The sequence below is a fragment of the Schistocerca piceifrons genome, chromosome 1 (assembly GCF_021461385.2).
Source record: "Schistocerca piceifrons isolate TAMUIC-IGC-003096 chromosome 1, iqSchPice1.1, whole genome shotgun sequence".
Taxonomy (NCBI): Eukaryota; Metazoa; Arthropoda; class Insecta; order Orthoptera; family Acrididae; genus Schistocerca; species Schistocerca piceifrons.
The window spans coordinates 476,001,785-476,027,489 of record NC_060138.1 but is presented as its reverse complement, the minus strand read 5'-3'; the positions used below and the strand labels follow the sequence as shown (position 1 = coordinate 476,027,489).

General features: G+C 38.8%; 1 protein-coding gene across 1 annotated transcript in view; it reads left to right on the top strand.

Annotated features, from left to right (window-relative positions):
- The window catches only part of LOC124794993 (endoplasmic reticulum resident protein 44), a 96,361-nt gene extending 77,038 nt beyond the window's left edge, over window positions 1–19,323 (top strand). Inside the window, exons 6-7 of the mRNA XM_047258746.1 lie at window positions 16,986–17,281; window positions 17,390–19,323. Of these exons, the coding sequence (XP_047114702.1) occupies window positions 16,986–17,281; window positions 17,390–17,754 (661 nt within the window). The 3' untranslated portion in view covers window positions 17,755–19,323. The remainder of the gene's footprint in view (window positions 1–16,985; window positions 17,282–17,389) is intronic.
- The last annotated feature ends 6,382 nt before the right edge of the window (window positions 19,324–25,705 follow it).

The following is a 25,705-nucleotide window of genomic DNA, read 5'->3' as shown; positions in this document are numbered from 1 at the left end:
AGGGAAGGAGGAAACGAAACGAAACTCAACCTTTTGAGACAATATCTGAAATTATTGTAGTGATTGCAAATTCAAGTATTACTAAACAAGAAACGACACAAATGGTATAATTCTTCAGACTTTCCCTGTGACCTATTGAGGTGTTGTGTATCCTGTTATTGTATAATTGTTTCATCAATGATCTGCTGATCAGATACAGCCTTTTACCTTTGGAAGAGGAGAAGCCTCATTCAGCTGTAGAAAAAAATAGGGTACAGCAGATTATTAATAAGAATTTTAGATACAGGTTAGAAGCCTTATTCAGTAAAAAAACGAAAGTGCTTGATGCTAGACAGCAATTATGGGTGGGGATGTAGCAAACCACTCAAGGAGAAACTAGGATCACTGTATTGTCAAACCTAGCATTACCTTGATCATGTAATAGAGTAGGCCTGTGCCAAGCAACTGACTACGGATTTGAGTGAAGAAGACCAGGTGGTGGAGCAGGCAACAATCATGCCAAGAACAGAGAACACTGTCTCAGCAATGACCTGGAAGAGCTAGGTGCAACCACCTCACAAACAAATGTTGGCATATTTAGGGTTCTGCATTGGCACAGTCCAGGTATGCTGATCCATTGTGCTTTGAGTACCCACACTCGCTACCAGTAGTGAACTGAAATCTTACCTGATGTCTCCCCACACAACACTAAGAGTAAAAATGCTCTCTCTCTCTCTCTCTCTCTCTCTCTCTCTCTCTCTCTCTCTCTCCAAAACTTTGGAGAATGAGACCTCTTCTCAGGTTGCCACCATATCCTCCGATGATCATCCAGGGTAGTAAAGAATTGTGATTCATTGTTGAACACAGTACAATGCCATTCATCAGCAATCCATGCTTCCTGATCACAGCACCACTCCAAATACAGCCGTTTGTGTTGTGGTCATAAATTTAGCTGAAGTGTGGGGGAGTAATTCCCTGACCCAACACCAATGGTGAGGGATGACACACAATGTGACAGGAGTCTGTTACTCATTCTTGGATGGAAGTTGCAGGTGTGTAGGAGTTGTAATGTGGTTGGTGCAGAATATGGTGCGCAAGTAGTTGACCGAACCTTCACAATGAGTGTACCCACCTCCATGTTCCCAAGTGATCAGACATTGATCAATCATACCTGAACACCCCACAAATCTGGATATTGCAAAATTCCACCAGGCGTCCAAATGAAGAGAAACAGTGATGACCCATTCATATTATGTCAGGCGTTGATAACATTGTCCCACAAAAGTTTGCAACACCTCAGTGTCCTTCACAATGACTACTTGACACCTTCATGCCCCCTACATATCCTACCAGGCCTGGTAACAACACAGAACATGAGCAGTAGTAATACATTCTGGTAAACATTTTGTGTGTTGCAGGGAATTGATCATTTATTACCTTCCACCAAAACATCAGGAGCATCATTTGTAAAAAGGATGAACTTACAATACCCATACAGGAAAAAATGAAAGGACAAGTGGAATGTCAGCAGATGTGCACTTGTAACATCACATGGAAATGACCAAAATCAGTATATACATTTTGATGTACCTCTATAGAACCAGTAAGAGGAAAAGGAGAGCAGAATATGAAATTCTAAGCCCTTTAACTTGATAACTATCTTGTTCAACAGGTGTTTGAATTCCTGATCAACAGTAGTGGATCAAGAAACAAGCAATCTGATAGTGCTCATAGTTCGCGCGTGTCTCTCAGGGAATACCTTAAGATTCATACAGTAGCCAGAGAGAGTTTTAATAAGATTATGCATGCTTAACTGGAGAATAATTATTTATGAAGACTTCAGTGTTGGTTTCTTTATGATATTATTGTTCATGATCAAGGACAGATAGTGCTGCTGATGTCTAACTTTGATTTATTCTCCCCAGCAACATTCACAGCGAGGACTGGACATTGTGCATCAACCATTGATTATTTGGTTTTAGACCCGAGGTATTTGAATGATGTAGGGTTAAAAGTAATAACGAAAGGTTTATCTGATAAATGATAGTGGAAAATAAACAATAAAATTTGCTGAGCAGTTATTTCACATCATAAAAATCTGTATTACGGAATTGTAAACCACAACATTGTAAACCATGCCACAATCTCAGTGTGCAAAGAAAAGTTACGGGAAGAACACAGGAAATAGATTTACAAAGCAGACAGTTAATAGCGGAACAGTTTAACTCTTTCTTGAACATATTCCTGCAACTTCGTTAAGACTTGTTCACCCTAAAAGAAATGAGGGTAAAAATAATAAAAGCAAAAACCAGCCTGTGATTAAATTGTCTCACACTGTAAAGAAACTCCTCTAGCTAATTAAAGCCGAGAGCTGACATTTCAGTACTAATAGTATTCAAAAGAATGTATAGTCGGGGCAACCACAGTTGCAAATATGCATGTTGGTCATTATAAAACAGTTTCAGCTGTATGAAATTCTTTTTATTGGACTCGCAACCAATTTTGTGACATTTCAGCCACATCTTTGGATGAACATCTAGGTATAAACACATAACAATTACATTTATTCTCTTGTATAAATGTATAATCTTAATGTAGCTGTATTAGAAGGTACTGAAGTATTTCAAATCATAAGGTGAGCAATGCTGGGTATATGGAGGACTCAACATTTTTAGAATGAAAACTAAAATGGTAAGGAGGCAGTAGTTGAAAAAATTACATCTGCAATGTATCATCCTATCTCCAATTAATTGCTAAGACCTATTGAAATACTGTGTGACAACCAACAAAACCATGCACAGTTTAGTTTTCATTGTGGGTCTTTCAAACCAATGTTGCTTATCTTATGACCTGACGTATAAGTACTTTCTAGTACAGTCATGTTTGAGATTACACGCATATATCAGAGGGCAAATATAATGATTATATGTTTATATCTAGATCTTCACCTGAGGATGTGGTTGAAATGCCGTGAAACCAGTCATGAGTCTAATAAACGGATTTTCATAAAGCTGAAACAGTTTTCTAATTTCCAAGACCAATAGTATTGTTCTGTATTCTGTTATTAAGAAGTGAAATGCAAATTTTATGCACAAAAATAAACACTCCAAAAGTATAAAACAAAAATAGTATGGGTTATTACTAAACAAGAAACAACACAAATGGTATAATTCTTCAGACTTTCCCTGTGACCTATTGAGGTGTTGTGTATCCTGTTATTGTATAATTGTTTCATCAATGATCTGCTGATCAGATACAGCCTTTTACCTTTGGAAGAGGAGAAGCCTCATTCAGCTGTAGAAAAAAATAGGGTACAGCAGATTATTAATAAGAATTTTAGATACAGGTTAGAAGCCTTATTCAGTAAAAAAACGAAAGTGCTTGATGCTAGACAGCAATTATGGGTGGGGATGTAGCAAACCACTCAAGGAGAAACTAGGATCACTGTATTGTCAAACCTAGCATTACCTTGATCATGTAATAGAGTAGGCCTGTGCCAAGCAACTGACTACGGATTTGAGTGAAGAAGACCAGGTGGTGGAGCAGGCAACAATCATGCCAAGAACAGAGAACACTGTCTCAGCAATGACCTGGAAGAGCTAGGTGCAACCACCTCACAAACAAATGTTGGCATATTTAGGGTTCTGCATTGGCACAGTCCAGGTATGCTGATCTGAGCTGACCAGGTTCCTGCTGACTTTAACTGAGGCTCACATTGGTGTTGTGCCAGTTGCTACTATTAGGAGATGATGGTGCACAAGAAATAGCACACACCCAAAAATGCAAGGGGGAAGATAGATTGACTTAAATAATAGCTGAAAACATAGAGGAGAGGCCGGAGGGAGGGAGGGGGGGGGGGATCTCCATCTCCATCTCCATGGTCGAATTCCTATGGTTTCCGATGTCACAGGTAAATCTTTTTTAGCCTTTCCATGTTGGTAACATGGGTTCCCAACCGATCACCATACTTAGACAATGTTTGGCCTGGCTAGTACATGGATGGGTGACCGTCCAGGGAAAATTGGGTGCTTTGTTTCAAGGACACACATGTTTAAGTTGCCGAAGTGCTACCCAGTTAAAGGGCTTGCACCAGCCTGCAGTGCCACACGACATTTATTTACACTAAATACCTCAAGACTGGCTGCTCTGAAAGAACTCCAGGTAAATGAAGTGTCACACAAAAGAACGTTCTTTTAATAAGCTTAAAGTGATGCACCAAAATGTTAGAGGCCTAAAAACATAGCTGATAAACTTAACTGTTTACATGAACTATAATGTCAAAGGTAGGTTACGTATTCTTTCTGACTGAGCACTATGTAAATATAGGAATCCATTTCTAGAAAGACCGTGTGTACAAAACCTTAGCACTCTAAAAATAAGATAAATCTCAACTTTGATCTAAATAAGGTCTCTCCACAGAATGTGCAATTTTTCTGTTCACGAATCAGGTTCTAGAAAATTTAAATAGCAAAATGTTGTAAACTAGTATTTTCTGCATCTTGTCAAAAGCATCTGATTGAGCAGTTTATAGCTCACTAGATATGCTAAAATATTATGGTATCAGAGATCTTATTCTTAACCAGTTCTTGTAACTGTGAGGATGCAGACTGTGCTATAAAAAAATTAAAAAAAGAAACAAAACAAAAAACAGGGAGTGTTTAAATTGAAACAATGTCTTCAGAATGGGGAATAATCACTACATTTGTGCTACAGGGATTGATCTTGGGTTCACTCTTGTTCTTGTTATAAATAAATGATCTGCCATCACATATTCAAGAAGCAAAAATGGTTCTCTTTCCTGATGATAAAAGTATTAGAATGAAACATAATGGAGAAGCAACATTTTAAAATGCAAATAAAATTTCCATGAAAGATAATGGCTGGTTCTCTGCAAATGAGCAGTCACTAAACTTACATAAAGGATGATGTATGCAACACTATACTGCCGATGACCGAAGTACACTATGTGATCAAAAGTATCAGGACACATGGCTGAAAATGACTTAAAAGTTCATGGCGCCCTTCATCGGTAATGCTGGAATTCAATATAGTGTTGGCTAATGCCTTCATAACAGCTTTCACTCTCGCAGGCATATGTTCAATCAGGTGCTGGAAGGTTTCTTAGGGAATGGCAGCCTGTTCTTCACGGAGAGCTGATCTCAGGAGAGGTATCGATGTCGATCAGTGAGGCTGGCACAAAGTCGGCATTCCAAAACATCCCGAAGATGTTCTGTAGGTTTCAGGTCAGGACTCTCTGCAGGCCAGTCCATAACATGGATGTTATTGTCGTGTAACCACTCCGCCACAGGCTGTGCATTATGAACAGGTGCTTGATCGTGTTTAAAGATGCAATCGCCATCCCCGAATTACTCTTCGACAGTGGGAAGCAAGAAGGTGCTTAAAACATCAATGCGGGCCTGTGCTGTGATAGTGCCACGCAAAACAACAAGGGGTGCAAGCTCCCTCCATGAAATACACGAGCACACCATAAAACCACCACCTCTGAATTTTACTGTTGGCACTACACACACTGGCAGATGACGTTCAGGCATTCGCTATACCCGTGCCCTGCCATCGGGTCACCACATTGTGTACCATGATTCGTCACTCCACACAATGTTTTTCCACTGTTCAATCGTCCAAAGTTTACGCTACTTACACCAAGCGAGACTTCGTGTGGCTTATGAGCAGCCACTCGACCATGAAATCCAAGTTTTCTATCCTCCCACTTAACTGTCATAGTACTTGCAGTGGATCCTGATGCAGTTTGGAATTCCTGTGTGATGGTCTGGATAGATGTCTGTTAATTACACATTACAACCTGCTTCAACTGTCGGCGGTCTCTCTCTGTCAACAGACGAGGTCAGCCTGTACGCTTTTGTGCTGTAAATGACCCTTCACGTTTCCACTTCACTGTCACATTGGAAACAGTGGACCTAGGGATGCTTAGTAGTGTAGAAATCTCCCATACAGGCGTATGACACAAGTGAAACCCAGTCACCTGACCACGTTCGGTATCCTTGAGTTCTGCAGCTCCATTATGTTCTCTCATGATGTCTAATGACTACTGAGGTCGCTGATATGGAGTACCTGGCAGTAGATGGCAGCACAATGCACCTAAAAACGTATGTTTTTGTGGTGTCCAGATACTTTTGATCACATAGTGTACATCATTGGACATAATGCATGAAGGGAGGTAAATAAATGAAACAAAATATTGTATATTTGTAGGTATATATGTACTGTTACGAAACTGAACTAGAAGTGACACATTACAGGTCATCTTAAACATCCAAGCTCTGCAATGTCTGTGTTATGGATAATATCAGATTATGGATACAAAAATGTGAAACTTGTACTTTTCCTGTTTTCATTCACCTAACGCCTTATAACATCATCTTTTGTGATTAACTCATCACTAAAGAAGAAAGTGTTTCTTGTAGAGAAGCGTTATGACTAGAAAGAAATGAGAAACTATCCTTCACTCAGCATTGGTGTGGCACAGAAAGGAGTTAGTTATTTGCCATAAAAATTTTAGAGCATTTATCCCATAAAGAACTTAGCAGAAAATGAAACTAGCTTCAAATGCAAAGTGAAACCGTATTTTCTTGACAGATCCTTCTACGTCACAGAAGAAATTTAGTATGTGTGTGTTTTTTAAGTGTGGTGGGAGGGAACTGAATGGACTGACACACCCATAGACACACAAGTAACTAAACCTAATGCATCATTATTTAGTTATTTATTTTTGGGTGCAATGTTTGCTTCCACTGCGAGAAACCAATAACTGAATTTTGTGGCTAATGATTTAAATATATCTCATTTCTGTTATAGCTATTTTCTAGAACATTAAATTTCAGTTGCATGACTATGTGACATCTTGAGGCATCAGGTATTCTCCAGATATCAGCATCATTCTTGCTCGACACATTCCACTGATGAGCAGTCTCAGGTAGCACCTAATGAATATAATGAGTTATGTTGTTGAAATATCCTACAAGAACAACACTGATATCTGGCCCTGTTGTCTTTTTCTACTTTCCTTTCATTCCCTTCCTCCTCCTTTCCCCCTCCTTTCCGCCTTCAGCTAGTCTAATTCTGTTTTCACTTTAAGTCTCTAGTTTCATCTACTACTTTTGACAGATGTTTATCCCATTCTCATATTCTTAAGCAGTGATCACAGCATTTATTCATAGTTCTAAGAATTCATAAATTTTCAGTATTTCAATGTTTTGTAGTATCTTTCAGGAAGAACCATCTTTTTGTTTTCCTCAGAAAATTTCATTTCATATGTTTTGCAGATTTGATTGAGAAGATTGTTTTCCTGTTTCTAGAAGGCTTTATTTTCTTTTGATTATCAAATTGTCTTCATAAGAAACAGTTTCTTGATTGTGTGCTAATGTGTATCCCAAAATTAAAACTGATTTTCATTCTGTGGACGGTACCTTGATGTGCTCTTGTCTCATATCTTTATTGTATCAAGATGCCATTTATATTAGAGAGATTCTTTTTGGATTGATCTGAAGTGTGTTCCATATTGTTTCATTCCTTATACTGTTTCATTCCTTATACTGTTCCTTCCTGTCATATCCAGGATCTCACATAGAGATATACTATTCCTCTAAAGTTCTCACAGAGAGAGAGCCTTGTCATCCTTCTTAAAAATAGGTAGAATAATTGCCTTTGCACTGTCATCAGAAATTTCTTTATAGGTCAATCTATTCTCATTATCCTTTATAGCCACTGAATCCCAGTAGATCCTACTGCTTTAATCAGTGCCCCTCTGATGTCGTGATTTGCTAGGAGCTTTGACATTTTTCACTTCTAATACAGCTTTTTCTACATTCAGCATCATCAAAACTTCTCTTTCCATTTCCTCCACATTGCTGTCATTTCTTTCTCCTCCCTCTATTTCATTACATGTATTTGTTGCATGCTGTCCTCCATATAAATTTTCAAAGTGTTCTTTCAAAACTGTTTCTTCTTCCTGCAAGGGCTTTCCTTCTTTGTTGATGACTTTTGAAATATTTTCATTTTGCTTCCTTCTGTTACCTAATATGTAGTATATCATCCTTTATCATCCATAAAATTGTCTTTTACTTCTTTCAGTATTAATGAAAAGGAAAGGAGCCACTCACCAAATAGAGGAGATACTGAGTTGCAGATAGGCAAATGAGCACACGCATGCGCGCGTGCATGCGCGCACACACACACACACACACACACACACACACACACACACACACACACACACACACACACACACACACACGACTGCAGTCTCAGACAGCCGCAACCACATTGCGAGCAGCAGCACCAGTGCATGATGGGAATGGTGACTGGGTGGTGATAAGGAGGAGGCTGGGGCAGGGAGGGAGAGGAATAATAGGGTAGATAGAGTAGGGGTGACGGACAGTGCAGTGCTGCTCGGGAGTGCACAGGGACAAAGTGGAGAGAGGATAGGGCAGCTACGTGCAGTCAGGAGGTTAGATGGAGGACAGGGGAGAGGGTGGGCAGGGGATAGTGGAAAAGGAGAGAAGTAAAAAGACTGGGTGTGATGGTGAAATGAAGTCTGTATAGTGCTGTAATGGGAACAGGGAGGCTGTATGGGTGGGACAATGAATAACAAAGGTCGAGGCCAGGAGGGTTACGGGAACATGGGATATATTGCAGGGAAAGTTCCCACCTGTGCAATTCAGAAAATCTTGTGTTGGTGGGAAGAATACATATGGCATAGGCAGCATGCTGCGCAACCAGGTGGTCCACTTGTTTCTTGGCTACAGTTTGTCGGTGGTCATTCATGTGCACAGGCAGCTTGTTGGTCGTCATGCCCACATAGGTTAAAGCACAGTGGTTGCAGCTTAGCTTGTAGATCACATGACTGATTTCACAGGCAGCTCTGCCTTTGATGGGATAGGTGATGTTTGTGACCGAACTGGAGTAGGTAGTGGTGGGAGGATGTGTGGGACAGGTTTTGCATCTAAGTCTATTACAGAGGTAGAGCCATGAGGTAAGGGGTTAGGAGCAGGAGTTGTGTAGTGATGGACTAGTATATTGAGGAGGTTCAGTGAATGGCAGAATACCACTGTGGGAGGGGTGGGAAGTATAATGGACAGGTCATTCCTCATTTCAGAACATGACGTGAGGTAGTCAAAACCCTGGCGGAGACTGTAATTCAGTTGCTCTTGTCCTGGGTGGTACTGAAATAAGGGGAATGCTCTCCCGTGGCCGGACGGTGGGACTACGTGGTGTGGTTAGAGACTCGAAAGATAAGGCACGGGAGATTTGTTTTTGTACAAAGTTGGGAGGATAATTACGGTCGGTGAAGGCTTCAGTGGACCTCGGCTTATTTTGAGAGGGACCACTCGTCACTGCAGATGTGATGACCCTGGGTGGCTAGGCTGTAAAGAAGGGACTTCTTTGTATGGAATGGGTGGCAGTTGTTGGAATGGAGGTATTGCTGGTGATTAGTAGGTTTGATATGGACGGAGGTACTGATGTAGCCATTTTTGAGATGGAGGTCAACAAATGGGGGGAAGTTGTTGAGGTTCTGGGAGGAATGTGGATAGGGTGTCCACACCCTCGATCCAGATTGGAAAGATATAATAAATCTGAACCAGGTGACAGGTTTAGGATTCTGGGTCCATAGGGAGGATTCCTCTAGATGGCCCATGAATAGGTTGGCATAGGATGGTGCTATGCGGATGCTTATAGCCATACCTTGGATTTGTTTTTAGGTAATGCCTTCAAAGGGGAAGTAATTATGGTGACTAGGAAGGAGGTTGCTGGTTTGGAATCCATTGGGCTTTGAGAAAGGTAGTGGTCAATAGTGGTAAGGCCATGGGCATTAGGTATGTTAGTGTAAAAGTAGGTGGCATCAACAGTGACGAGCAGGGCACCGTGTGATAAAGGGATAGGAACTGTGGAGAATCAGTGGAGGAAATGGTTGGTATCTTTTATATAGGAGGGTAGGGTCCAGGTAATAGGTTGAAGGTGCTGGGCTACGAGAGCAGAGCTTCTCTCAGTGGGGGCACAGTAACCGGCGTCAATCGGGCGTCATGGGTGGTTGGGTTCATGGACTTCAGGAAGCATGCAGAAGGTAGGAGTGTGGGAAGTGATAGGGGTGAGCAGAGAGATGGACTGCAGAGAGAGGTTCTGGGATGGGTCCAAGGATTTGAGGAGTGACTAGAGATCCTGCTGGATTTCTGGAATGGGGTTACTGTGGTAACGTTTGAAGGTGGCTGTTTCTGACAGCTGGTGGAGTCCTTCTCCCATGTAATCTTTGTGCGGTTCAAAACAACAGTGGTGGAGCCTTTGTCAGCAGGTAGGATTATAAGGTCAGGATCAGTTTTTAGATGGTGGACTGCAGTTCTTTCTGCAGATATAAGGTTAGTTTGCATGTTGAGGGATTTGGGGAATGGTAGTGAGGCAAGGTTCAAGGTTAACAAATTCTGGAAAGTCACCACTCGCATCATGCACTGGTACTGCTGCTCGCAGTGTGATTATAGTTGCCTGAGCCTGCAGTCGTGTGGAAGTCACCACTCGCATCATGCACTGATACTGCTGCTCGCAGTGTGATTATAGTTGCCTGAGCCTGCAGTCGTCTGTGTGTGTGTGTGTGTGTGTGTGTGTGTGTGTGTGTGTGTGTGTGTGTGTGTGTGTGTGTCATCTATTTTCGACGATCACCCTACAGGCCGAAAGCTATATTTATTTTCATTGTGCCTATCTGCGACTCAGCATCTCCACTATATGGTGTGTGGCAACTTTTCTTTTCATAATATTGTTACATTCCGTCCTGGATTTTCCATTCTTTTACTTATTTTGTGAATTATTCCCAAAACATCTTCTTACAGTGTTATCATTTGTCATGATGCTGTGCTTTATCATTTTCATTTGTCTCTATTACGTTCCAACCTGTCTTTGAACCATTCTGGACATGCATTATTCTTTGCCTTGATGCTTCTGCACTTATACTACCATGGATTTTTTTGGTGTCTGACTTTGGTTGATGTCCTTTCATATGTTTTTCCTCTGCCTCGACTAGAGTCTGTTTGAAGCTGTTCCATTTTTCCTTGGCATCCTTCCTCTCGCCTTAGGGTAGCTGTATCTTAATCTTTCCCCTATATCTCTCTAGGTTGTGTCTATCTTTTAGTTCCCAGCACTTGAGTTTTGCATGTCTGTCTGTCCCTATGTACCCTTTCTGAATTTCATCAGTGTCCCTACTAATAGTCTGTGGTCACCATATAGATTAATTCTTGGTATCACTGTCAGGCATCTTGTGACTTCATCAGTTATTGTGACATAGTCCAGATGTCATCAAACTTTTTTCACAGCTGACCAGATAACTGACAAAATAACAAGTGCAGTCCGCACCATCATTCTGTGCAATACTTAAAAGCCAGAACAAAAGCTCTGGGGAAAAAGGATGTAAAACTAAATTCAGCATTCTGTTTTAATGATGGGTGAGTGGCAAGCAATGTACAAAAAATTATGACACACTCAACATATTTGTGAATTAAAAAAAGTTATCAAAGCCAAGTCACTACTCTGTAATGATGCAAGTAACAGAGTTCAGAATCAGGTCATTCAATAAAAACCTGGAATTGACAGTGATGGAACGCATGTCTATGTCTGAAGTTCACGCAATAATTCCCTCTTTCCCACAGAATTCTTGCTGATGGATGATGCCATGTATGAACAGAGCATCCTGAATTTGAAAACTTTCCAACTGAGTCCTGATCTGCCCCACCAAACCCTTCTTCACTTCAGTCCTGTCACCCCCTCCCCTTCCCCTCCGTCAACCATAATAAATCAAAGTTGACTCCATTGGAGGTTATAGTCTTGCAGAATCTTTTGCGCTTCCGTGAAAATAGCTTTTCCATTTGGTCTATGCGTACGTGGTCCCGGGTTTGGTTCCTGGCGGGGTCAGGGATTTTTATCTGCCTCGAGATGACTGGGTGTTGGTGTTGTCCCCATCATTTCATCATCATTCATGAAAGTGGTGTGATTGGACTGAGCAAAGGTTGTGAATTTGTACGGGCACTGATAACTGCGCAGTTGAGCACCCCACAAACCAAATCATCATCATCATCATCACCACCATCAACATCAACATGATGTTCCATGCATGCTGCAAACAGATAACAACACTTCCATTATGTGAAAGTGCAAGTTCAAATTGACACCACAAATGAACACGAGAAGTTGTGATGTACTTGGGACATGATGTATTTGAGACATCAATAGACTCATCCAGCACCAGAGAATAACACAAAAAGTTATTGGCATTTTGCATGTCTGTAGCACTAGGTTCCCTCCAATTTCTTCTTCTCTCCGCATGGCTGAACTTGCTGAAAGGCTGGTACTTCCAAACAAAATGGCTTTCTTGCAACACAAGTCATTTCCTCCTCCCACCATAGAATCTTTGAGGAAGTTGCCATCATCAAATTGTTTTCTTTGTTCTGCCATCTTGTGAAAAATTTTGTATATTACAAGGGTGGCAGATTCATTTCCAGCAAAATTTCTTATGAGGAGATTTCTTTGGGTTTTTAAATTACATAAGTTGGACTGATATTTCTCAGAACATAACTTTCCAGAAAACTTTGAATATGTTGAGAGATGTTTTGTTTCATAGTATGTTTCATAGTTTCAAAACAGCAACACTTTTGCCACAAGTTAGGTAAATAGTTTTGTGGTCTTTTGTATCCAAAATGAAGTACTTTACTCCCCCCCTCATTGAAAACATGACACCTGGCTTCCACTTTCCTTTTCGTAGTAGCCATGATGAAGTAAACAGATCTGCAAATGAAAGAGACATTGAATTATAAACATAATTAAAGTGTTTGGTTGCTACATAGCAAGCAGGCATTACAAGAAACAAGAAAATCTAGGTTCAATAATTTAAAATTGAACGTAGCTGTTTAAGGCACATAGCAACCAGTAGGTATCTGCACATGTGAAAATCTCCCACTATTCTAGACATAATATTTGAATGTAAATTGTGTCATAACTTTTCATGTTCCAAACTTTGTATCAAGCAAATTCAAGTACCGTCGAGGGGCTGTATCCGGCCCAAAGGCTGTAGTTTGGTGATCCCTGATATAGTCCGTTACCGATTTCTGATCCAAATTCCAGCTGTATCTGGTAATTTTGTGACTATCTCTTTTCTTATACCATCTGTTACCAATCATCCATTTATTTCTCAGACATATGTCTAGTAAATACACCTCCCTGTCCCCATTTCCTTCTGGCTCTCTGCTTCTTCCTGTAACTGTTTCATATCCTCTTGTACCATTCTCAGTTCAAGCTTTAAAGTCTCGTTTAATCACAGCCATGTGAGATTTGACAGCATCTTCCAGTTTAATGATAAACTCTTCCTTTTCATCATCCTTTTCTAGGGATACAACATTAACAGTTCCAATTCTTCTATATTCTGTGGACAAATCCCTCTGTCATGGGAGCCATGTTGGCCATCATACCTGAGAGATATGCACAAAGGCTTTTTGTCACTTTCAGTATTTGTTTTGGTCTGAGGCTTCTTTTGATTGTTGAAAGCTATTGGCTTGCTGGGCCTATCATAGCCTTACCAGAGCCTCATTGGTCATTAATTGCCAGGGTTCCTGTAAGACATTCAGAGCTATTGCAGTGGCCCTGAGGCATGCACAGTCTCCACTGTACTTCATCCCTGGAGGCAGTTCCTTACTTTGCGCCGTTGCTTCTCCAACAATGTGAACAACGGGGTTGGACTTAACAGGAGACAATTGTTTTATTAGTATCCTTATTAATCTTTACTGTGTGATGATTGTCATCATTTACGTTGCTCATCAGCATTTACATAATTCTTATTTCACTTTATTTTCATTAGTCATCTTTTTTACAAATTCTTGATACTGTTCTTGTTCAAAAATACATTTTGTGCACTTCTGAGATTTATACATATATAGGTACAGTAATTTACTTTCCGATTTTGTGTACAAGTTGCTCAATTAGGAACTGTGATGATGAAACTTGTTTTATGTTACTGTTTATGTATCCCCCATTGACAAAGTGTGTATATGGACCATCAAGAACTGGGTGGGTATAGGTATGCATGAAATGAAAAAGTATCATTGTGTTTTGATCCTGACTGGAGTTTACAAGTGAAGAAATAAAGATATTGGTCAGCTTTGTAGTGTTGAGAATGGCCAACCACTTTTCAGTGAAACTATGTCTCTCAGCTGCTTCCATGCTATTCTGAGGGTGTTGCTCTTTGACAATAAAGCAACCCGACATGAACATAGGTCAAGTGAAAAATTGAAACCAATCAGAGAAGTTTTTGAAATATGAGAAATTCCCCTTATGGATGCCTACAATCCAAGATGGTGCATGACTCTGGATGAACAGTTGGTCACATTTCGAGGTTGATGTCCATTTCAACAATACGTCCCATCAAAACCTGGTAGGTAGGAAATAAAAGTTCTGGACAGATTGCGACAGTGAAACAAGGTGCTGCTGGAAGATGAAAGTGTATTTGGGGAAGGAGGAAGAAACTAGAGCCGTGTGACTTGAAGAGAATGTTTTGAAAACTCTGGTGATGGAACTTGAAAAGTCTGGACATATCATCATCTGTGATAATTTTCTTTACATCTCTCGGTTTAGGTCCTTATTTGTTGCCAAAAGATCTGACACTAGTCGGTACTATCCAAAAAATCATAAGGTGAACTTCCTGCCAGTTTTTATTACACCTAAAGGATGTAAAGTATGTTTTTGGTTTTTAACCAGGTTTGGTGTAGCTTCTTATGTTCGTAAGAAAAACTGTTATCATCCTTAGCGCTCTTCATGGACAAACAATGGTGTCATCACAAATAAAGAAGCATGATGTTATAATGAATTACAGTGCCACAAAGGGCAGCGTTGACACTGTGAACCAGAAGACACGATGATACAGTGTGAAGAGAAAAAACAAGGCACAGGCCATTGGTGGTTTTCTTCAACATGATTGGCGTAAGTGTAATGAATGCATACATAATTTCGATGATTCTGGCTACCAATAAAAAAACATACATCAGGCTTTCATCATCAATGTGGAAAAGCAACTAGTAGTGGTAAAGAAGTCAATGAATTCATTAGTAGAACCAGATCCAGGGAGGGCAGTTAAGCTACCAGCTAATAAAAGGATTGTGTTGAGGAGAAAGATAAAAAAAAAGTCAAATTATATTTCGGAAGTGCACCAAACCTGTATGCTTGGAACATTCTGCCATTGTTTGTAGATAAGAATAAAAGCCACCAGTAAAAGTATTTGTACCTCAACAGTTTTTCACATTGTAAGTAGTCAAAATATTGTCTATTTATATCAATTTAAACAACACAAGCCTGAGACACCCAACTGGTAAGCAAAACTAGACAGAATGAGATTTTCACTCTGCAGCGGAGTGTGCGCTGATATGAAACTTCCTGGCAGATTAAAACTGTGTGCCCGACCGAGACTCGAACACGGGACCTTTGCCTTTCGCGGGCGGCACACAGTTTTAATCTGCCAGGAAGTTTCATATCAGCGCACACTCTGCTGCAGAGTGAAAATCTCATTCTGGAAACATCCCCCAGGCTGTGGCTAAGCCATGTCTCCGCAGTTTCCTTTCTTTCAGGAGTGCTAGTTCTGCAAGTTTTGCAGGAGAGCTTCTGTAAAGTTTGGAAGGTAGGAGACGAGATACTGGCAGAAGTAAAGCTGTGAGGACCGGGCGTGAGTCGTGCTTCGGTAGCTCAGATGGTAGAGCACTTGCCCGCAAATGGCAAAGGTCCCGAGTTCGAGTCTCAGTCGGGCACACAGTTTTAATCTGCCAGGAAGTTTAATACTAGACAGGTTTTCTGGTAAGCAGAGCGTTGTCAGTCAGATGTGGATTAATGAGTGCAATGATCATTGGTGCTATTTCCAAATCACCTTCTCTGGTAGAAAAATTCACTGTGAGAATTAGGTCAAAGCAGAATTAACTCAGTCACAGATACAAGCCCTTCATTAAAGTTGCCAAAAGTCTCTTTCACCTTACATCTTTATTGCTGTGGCAGAAGATTTAATTGCCTGCTGAAGCATGTGAAATCATGATACAGTGAGCACATTCAAATTAGAGCAGTTAATAAAAATTGACAGGGTCATACATATCAATTGTACATACCTCAAAGTATTGCTCCAGGCAGTATTAAATGAATACTTTCTACTGTATAAAGCTAGCGAGGCGTAGCTACAAAGTTCGAGAAAAGTAGTTGTGAGTCAACTAAAAAAGGACCTTAGCAAACTCATTATTAGGTGCTTTGCTTTGGTCATCTTGAATTTGATGTTATTGCGTTAATGCTGCTGAAGCCCTTTAAGAGGTCTATGTTTTTTTAAGTTGTTGTCACTAACAAGTCTCTTAAGGTCTGCTAACATTTACATCAATAATACATGTATCTCAGACGTTTGTAAGTCATTTTGCTGATAATATAGTTCATTTAAATGCTGGTCTTGTGTGTACATAACTGGTGTAAAATAAAACCATTACTAAAATTGCTACAAGGACCCTAAAAAAATTCCTGTTAAATTGTAGACATGTCCACTCTTCATACTTTACAAAAAGCATATGAACTTGCAAGAGACTCTGAGCTGTGGTAGCTATATTCACAATAACTGCAACATAGTTCTGGTGATATATTTACCTGCAAACTTTCTTTGATTGTTGTTCTCACTAATTTGTGCGTGCGCGCGTCGTGTGCGCGTGCGTGTGTGTGGGCGCGCGCGCGTGCATCGTCTGCATCTTTTGTTGGCATATACGTACATTAAAGCATTGAAAAAAAAATTGAGTATGTATAATTTAACATGCAGTTGTGATTCCTCATCAGATATTTGATCCAGAATGTGGAAAGAAACAAACATTTCAAACCATAACACATTTTGAGCCACTTGGCATTAATTGGCTAATAAGAAAATTTTGTTGCAGCTGTGCTATGTGGCACAGAATCGCAGAATGTTGATATATGTTGTTCTTTTTGTTTATCAGTGATGCAAGTGCACAGATGCACCCACCTGGTCAACCAATTGTTGCCTTCCGACCAGATAAGGCACGTTCCAATGAAGAAGATGAGACATTCAAGGGAAATCTGAGTGTCTATGATGAATTCAACATATGGGCATCAGAAAAATGTGTGCCGCTAGTCAGAGAGATTACATTTGAAAATGCTGAAGAACTAACTGAAGAGGGACTTCCGTTTTTAATTTTGTTTCACAATCCAGATGACAATGAAATAGTGAAAAAATTCAATGATGTTGTCCAGTCAGAACTTCTATCTGAAAAACGTTAGTATTTCCTGTGATATAAGTAAATTTATATTCAGTGAAGAATATTATTTTATTTGGTGTTATTTGTCTCGTCTTGCCTATTAATTACTTGTTACAAAATTTCAGATTCCATCAACTTCTTGACAGCCGATGGAGTAAAATTTACTCATCCACTACATCATCTAGGTAAAACGTTAAGTGACCTGCCCTTAATAGCAATTGACAGTTTTAAACATATGTACCTATTCCCAGACATCAAAGACATGGAAAGACCAGGAAAGTTAAAACAGTTTCTAAATGACTTGCATACGGGGAAACTGCATAGAGAGTTCCATTATGGACCCGATCCTGTAACTGACCCACCACGAGTTGATGGCAGTAGTGGAAGCAGTAGCACAACCAGCAAGAAACCTACAACACCACCAGAATCAACCTTTAAGAAGCTAGCACCATCTAAAAACCGTTATACTCTGTTAAGAGATGAATTGTAAAGCATTGTAGTGATGAACACAATTTTAAATGTGAGTGAATGATTGAAACTTTGTCAAGCCTGGTAAGTGGAGACAACAGAATTGAAAATGCTACAGCCAATAAATGAGTGAACTATTGGATATTGAACCTTAATTTTATTTTGTGTTAAAAAAGTAACCCTCAGACAGTGTTTTAGATTTTGTTTACATATTGTTGAACATGGATGTAATCACATCACAGCTAAGAACCATATTGGTGTCTCTTAGCACTTGACACTTGTGAATATTTAAATTAAATGAACATTGGTAAATTGACATATGTCTTACTTTGTGTGTTGTAAATGGGGTTGGCCACCAAACAGAGACAATGATCCTGACCTTGAACTTGTAATTCTTTTTGTCCCCAAGAGTAACACTGATATGATTTCTCCAGATTCAATGTGCATAAAATGAATTTGTGTCATTTTGACCTCACATTTAGTGGCTATTGGTTTCAATTTAGATATATGCCTGCTAAATACTGATGGATTGTGTAGTAAAATACGGAACTGAGTCAGCATAGTGGATTTGTCTGAATGAAATTTGCCACAGATTGAGGATGTAGTCAGTTTCACTAACTGGTTACTCTTGAGTGTTGTTATAATTGAGTGATTGCTGTCCGCTTGTGCAATGATTGTTTTTTTCCTTTCCATAATTTATTGTACTTTTATATGTTATTACGTAGAGCTTGTTGTATAGAAATGGTTATCAGTAATGTCACTTTGTTGAAAAATTAATAGTCTAAATTTGTAATATTTTGATTTCATAAATGTTGTATGGTGCAGTGTGTGTTTTGTTGAACAACTGCAGGGTGATGCTGAGTAAATACTGCAAATGTTGAAGGGAAGGAAAGAAAAACACATGTCGCCAATTCAGAGCAAAGGAAAGGGCAGCCGCTGGCCGCTTCTAATTCACTGTAACTGTATATAACAAATTTTAGTGTTTTTAGTTCACACACATCTGATTCAGATAAATAGTTACTTGAAGTACTGTAAAAATATTACTGAAAAATTCAATGTGTGTGTTTTGGATTTATATACTAATACTATTAACTGTTCAGTTAATTGAGAGCTGCAGTTTAGGAAACCAATTGATCTACAACAAGAATTATTTACTTGACTGCCTGTCAATAATAATAATAATAATAATATCATCATTATTTTCCTTCCTTTCATGGTGGTCACACAACAGCAGCAACCCTTGAGATTGAATATGGTACATTTCCCTTCACTAAAATCTGAAAATGAGGTCTATGTTTCCGTAATCTATTTCTCCGACATAAGATGAGATAACGTACATGTGTACATGTTAAGGACACACATCAAAATAAAAAGAACTGTATATGATTGTAACTGTTAAGAGTATGAATCACTTTTCTTCGCAGGGAAGATGTGGGAATGTTTGTGCAGTTTGATGCATTACCAACAATGGGAAGCGACAACACAATTTGTTTAAAAATTGTGTGACCTTAGAAGAGAAATGTATAAAATATATTTTTCCATCTAGATGTAAATAAAGTGAATGAATAAAAATGTACAGTTGTTCATGTTAGATTTCAGTATCTTTAGAAATTAGTTGTGTAGAAGTGTGAATGATGTGTATAATCATAAAAACATTGAAATCAGTATTAATAGGTAGCCCTTTTAATATAGGTACATATTTTCTTTTGCTTGCATTATAAGAGTATTTTTTGTTTTAAGAGAGTATTAAACTGAAAATTTAGTTGGCACAATATTGACAACTTTATACTTTTCTTGGCTATTACAGAAAAATTACAGTAACTTACTAAGTTATTCATTCTGAATAAGAGTTCCCTTATTTTCACTCCTTGAACCAAATTGATAAGTAGTTCATGTAATATAATGTATCAGCTCTAACGAAGTGTCGTGATCTACAAATTGTTCTGTTTATGTAAGTATGCAGTATCTGTCGGTTCTCTGATTCAGTTATGGCACATTTGGTCCTACATTTCGTGATTTGGCCGGAACATGTATCCATTTAAAAAATGTACCTTATAAAAAAAAAATTTTGGAATATCGCGACTCAGCATCTCCGCTATATTGTTACATTGAAATTATACATCTCAGATGTTTAAAAAGCTGTTTTATGTTTTGCACTAATTATGATGAGAAACAATACATATGCCTTTGAGAATAGATGACAGTCTAACACTGAGATTACTGAAAAAAAAGGACTTTCCTTACAAAAAATGTTGTAGAATAATGGAATGTTTTGTACTTAAAGTCAAGTTAGCAGTTTTTTATTTGCTCGTTTCAGTGCATTGAGCTTATTTATGTGAGCGAGCCCACAGATGTATTACATGCCACTTACCAGGCTGGTTCATAATATATGTACAATGTGATACTTCTGCCAAAAGTGAACAAAGCAGGGTAAATAGTAATGTGAGGCTCGTAGCCCTAGAAAATTAAAAAAAAAAAGAAACGAACTGTTTGTTAAAAGCTATAATGATTTTGAGACAGGAATTTAATTCGAAAAGTGCATTTAATGTTCAGGTTATTACTCTGTCTGAGAATATATAAACATCGGTTACAAAGTGTATGTCATCATTCTTAATTCGCTTGCACCATGTAACAAGTTTTACACCATTATATTGCAAAAATTCTCAGGTGAACAATGTTGCTGTCTATGCTGGTAAAAAGTGTTACCTATCTATAATGTTGTTACGTCTGCTGTATCGTTGTAATTTAATATGCAGTGCCATCCAGTGTGTAAAAGTCGACTAGTAACTTTCAGCATTAGAGATCACTATGAATCTACATTTATTAACTATGCACAGTTACAGTGACAAGTGAAATATTTTTATTTTTGAAAGCTTACTGTGCTTCTCATAAGCATTTTTGCGAACTTTGAGTTCTTTGCAGTGATATATATATAACAGCAGATAATTTTAATGGGTCGTTCTTAATAATTATTAGATGGACACTCTCTATGATGCAGTCAATATTTTTCGTGTGTGTGTGTGTGTGTGTGTGTGTGTGTGTGTGTGTGTGTGTGTGTGTGTGTGTGTGTGTGTGTGTGTGTAGGGAGAGCGAGTGCTCTTTGGTTAAAACGGAGATGAAGAGTCTCTCCCTCCCCCCGCTCTCCCCTCCCTCCGCATCTCCATTTTAAACAAAATTATAGTCTTTTTATATAATTTCACAACAGTTACTTTCTTTCTTCTTTTATATCATTATATTTTCCAAGATGTAGATCATAATGAACATGGACTTTTAATTGAAATACCAGTGGCATTTCCACTAAAATTACTGCCAGTTTGCCATAACTGTAATGATTCATAAAAAAATAGTAGAAATTTGAATTGTCATTTCGACATGATTTTGTATACAGGAAAAGTGAAGAAAACCAGTACATTTATAATAAATGAAAAAATGACCACTTTTAAAAATAACATGTTTAATATTTTATACTGTATCAGTTCAATCTCATTCAAAGTGCTTGAACTGTGTACTTCTGGAGAATATTGTATCATTACACTTACCTTTATATATCTGTCTACTGACAGCCCCATCAGGAAAATGAAATATTTTAATTGTGAAAATGAAAAATAAACTAAAAAAATCAGAATGTGCATATGAAATTTAAAATTATATAAAAATTCTATCAAGAAAAATTCAATCTAGAAAACTAATAAATTATGAGACAAAATCTATGTAATATTGTTAATAGACTCACAAAAAAGTAACAGTGGTCCACTTCAATTCCGCAATTTGATATTTTCACCTGTCAACTAAATTCAGCATCTCATGTTTTATCAAAAGATTTCCACTGGGTCTTGTCCTTTTGCATACCTGTCATATTGGCTACTTCATCTCTCGAAGCTACCCATTTCCTCCATTTTAGTTAATTGTTGCCTAATGCCCAACTTCTTGATTCCCTGCCTTTTTGCAGTAGTGGTCTCCAGTTGTTAAGAAATAAATCATGATCGGAGTTCACAATTTCCCCTAGAAATGTTTTGCAGTTTAAAATCTTGTTTCACATTAACTGTCCTACTGAAACTTTCACCATCATCACACCTCTTCCACGTGTACATCAGTCTCTCATGACACCTAAACCAAGTGTCTGTGATGATTAAATACACTCTGTGTAAAATTCTACCACTTAGCATCCCCTTTTATTCCTTTCTCACAATCTGCATTTCCCTCCTTTTTTTCTTTCCTTCCTTTTCCACTATCAAATTGAAGTTCCCCGTGATAATTAAATGTTCACCTCCTGTAATGATCGGAGTAATTCACTATGTCTCATCATATATTTTTCAGTCTCTTCATCTGTGGAACTAGTAGAATTATAGACTTGTAGTAATTTAGTGGGTGTTGGGTTGTGCACTCTTTCATCTGCGATAATGCATTCAATATGCTGTTCATAGTAACTTGCCCACATTCCTGTTTTCTGACCAACTCCTGCTCTACCTGTATTTGATGATATGTTGATAACCCTTTACTTACTGACAAGAAGGCCTCTTCTTCTTGTCACTGCACTTTTTTAAACTCTGCTATATCTAACTTCAACCTGTTAATTTCTATTCTTAAATTCTCATATCTGCCTACCTGGTCAATGGATCTAACATTCCATGCTCCACTCTTTAGAATGCCAGATTTGTTTTTTTGGTGACAACAACCCCCTGAGTAGTCCACATCCAGATATCTGAAAAGGTAGTTATTTTACCTCTGGAATATTTTAGCATACAATAGAGTTGCATATCCTCAGAAAATACAACCATATATTACTCTGTCCCCTCAACAGATATCCCTCTTAATTGGTTGCTCCTATGGTCTGGTTATCTGTATCTTTGAGACATACAAGGCACCCCACTGTGGCAAGGCCAACAGTTTGTAGGATAGAGTAGTTCAAATAAACTTGTCACAAGGGAAATGTTCATTTCCAGTTTTTGCAGTTTATTATTAGAAACTGGTTATTAGTCCAGGGAAACATATCTATCCTGCAAGTACAAATTTAGTAATTTTTTTTTCCTGAGGGACCTTGATTTAAGCATCTTACTGAAAAGCAGCAGGAAATTGTGCTGCTAAGGCAATGATTAACAACTTTGGATGTAGATCCACATGTTCAAACAGGGAAAGTGATGAAGAAATGTGTGTTCTTGGAATGAATCTGAAACACTTTTTATATGCTGTTGACATACTACATGCCTTTAGTGCACACAAGCTTCAAAAGCTGATGGAAGACCTTAATGTGAGGGACAATGAAAAGGTTTCCATTTGAGGGCATTGTTGCTGCAGTGTGTATGCAATGTAGTGCAACTTCAATGCAGGTATACAAGTACCAACATGTAGGCAACAGGATATTGTGGCATTCATGTCTTTTTGTGTGTGTGTGTGTGTGTGTGTGTGTGTGTGTGTGTGTGTGTGTGTGTGTGTGTGCTGTAAAAGAGGAAACATGAACTGTGGCAATGTTATTAGCAAATGCACCTAGACAGGAACCAATGTGCTTTTTTTCTGTCAAAGGCCAAACACCAGCAGGCATCCACTGGAGAATAAAGAATGTGAATGGGACAGCACGTCTGTTGAAAATCACCAAGTGCGCAAGCTCTGTGCTGATCACGATTTGGCAAAAGATGCTGGCCGATCTGGGAGGCCACCTTCATCAGTCACGAACCAGTGTGACACTCAAGCACCTGCCCTACAGTCCTGATCTCTCCCCACGTGATTATCATGCCTACAATCCGTTAAAAAAAGGCCATGAAAGGTTGATGTTTCGTGCCAGACGAGGCGGGCAGCGGGAAGTTATGAACCACTTGACGCAGCAGGACACACTTTTTTTTAACAAACACACATCTTCAACCTGGTACATTGCTGGGATGATTGCCTCAATGTTCAGGCAATTTTACGTAATTGTCACATTGATTCTGGACTCTAAAGCCTTTGAATGGAGACTTTTTGGTCGCCCCTTATAGATCAAGTTTGAAAATAGTATGGAAAGCCAATTATAATAAGAGTAAAATAAAACACTATTTACACATTGAGAATAAAAAATTGTACAAATGAACATTGAAGTCATAGAAGTAGTCTAAGAGTTTTTGTATTTAGGGAATTTGAAGATGCCAACATGATGGACAGGAAAGTAAACATAAGAGTAGAAATGACGTTTAGTGCCTGTACTAAACAAAGTAGGGTTCCCAAAAGTAAGCTTCTGGAGTGTGTCAAAAGGAAAGTTCTGTTTAAGATTTTTCCACCCTTTCAAATAATGGCAAATGCAAATGTAAAAACTGTTCTAAAATGTGAGGGTTCCTCAACAAGCAACTAAGCATGCGAGGAATTACTTTTAAAGATAGAAAAACCAACAAATTGCGTGGGGATTCCAGTGTAAGAGGACTGAAAATGAAAGGGTGGAGGACATGTAGTGAGACAAATGGGGGATAGGTGGCCCAAGAAAGGTATTTGCTGAATTCCAGATCAGGGAAGAATAAAAGAAAAACTAATGGGAGGTGGTAGATGAGGTGTGACCTTCAGAGAAAGTGACATTTTATTCCCTCTAACTTAACTGATGAAGGATAGTCATGATTTTGGGCAAGCATATTGCTCTTTCAGAATGTGTTTGATTTTGGAGCATATATTGTGTGCGTAATTTTTCTGTTCTTTTGCATATCGTGAGAACAAGAGTGGTTGCAGCAGATCTGTAATTCTGCACTTGGAGACACCACCTGGATGCAGCAGTTATTCAATGAGGAGGAGATTAATTGTAGACCACAGAAGCTCACCGGGCATGACAATTGTCATGATGCTGCACTCCATTACGAAATTTGTGTGCCACAACCCACAACAAGTATTGCAAATAACAGTACTGTTTGTGTAAATTTGAAACTTTTTTTATTATTGCATATCAACTTCAATCAGAGTAATCATCTAAAAAATATAACTTCAAACATGGGTGTTCACAGTGAAGAACATTCCAACCATCAGATAAGATTCCAACTGTCAGTTGCCGGAGTTTCCTTTGTTTGCAATAACAGTCATATCACTTGTCAAGAGAAGGGAAGAGCTGATGCCCAGAGCATCAAGGTTAAAGACTAAGCTGTGTTGTTAGATTCTAAAGTTGTATGCTTTTGTCAGTAATAATATGGAATGTATGGTTGGGAATATAGATGTAACATATGAGTGATAAAGAAATAGCACTTGCATTCATTTAGTAGCAGGTAGTATTTGAGATAATTTCCTGCTGGTATGGACATCATATCTTCAAAGTAGTAGTCTGCTGCCTCAGGATAAAGTGATGCGGGTATTTCCTGAATTGTTTTTGTGTCGAACAGTTAGTATAAATAACAGTGACCACAAAACATCTACTTAGTCCATCTCCTTACTGTGCCTGAACAAATGCAGGTGCTTTACATTAGGACACATACAAGAGAAATTTAGATGCAGACTATAGTGCAGCAAAAGTCTGAATATCCAGTATTGGATATTGAATGGCTGATGAGTGTAAAATTTTTACATCAAATGTGATTTTGGTGCAGCATACTTCCCACTACACCCGTCGGCCAATTAGTAAGATGAGCAATACAGTGCAAAAGGAGACACTGCACTTACTGTGGCAGCCTCGTGGGCTGAGCATATGGCGATTTGAATTTCAAACCCACCTATGCCCCACAATCTGTAAAGGCTCATTGAACCAAAGAAGACTGTCTGACCATTAAGCAGCCAGCCTAGAACAGGTACATCACTGTATCAATGGCAAATTATCTGTAAGCTAATGAGAGAGAGAGACTCCAGTGTTCCAGCTGCTAGCTGCAAGATCGGGGGAAGAAATCATCTTGCTGAGCACTGGATCACTTGCTAATTCATGAAGTACCATATCTTGCACCAATGAGGCATAGGTGACAACAGTGTCATATTCCTGAATTCTGTCAACCTCTCATTTACTCCTGAGGCTTGATTATTTAGTGTACAGTGGCTATGAGGCT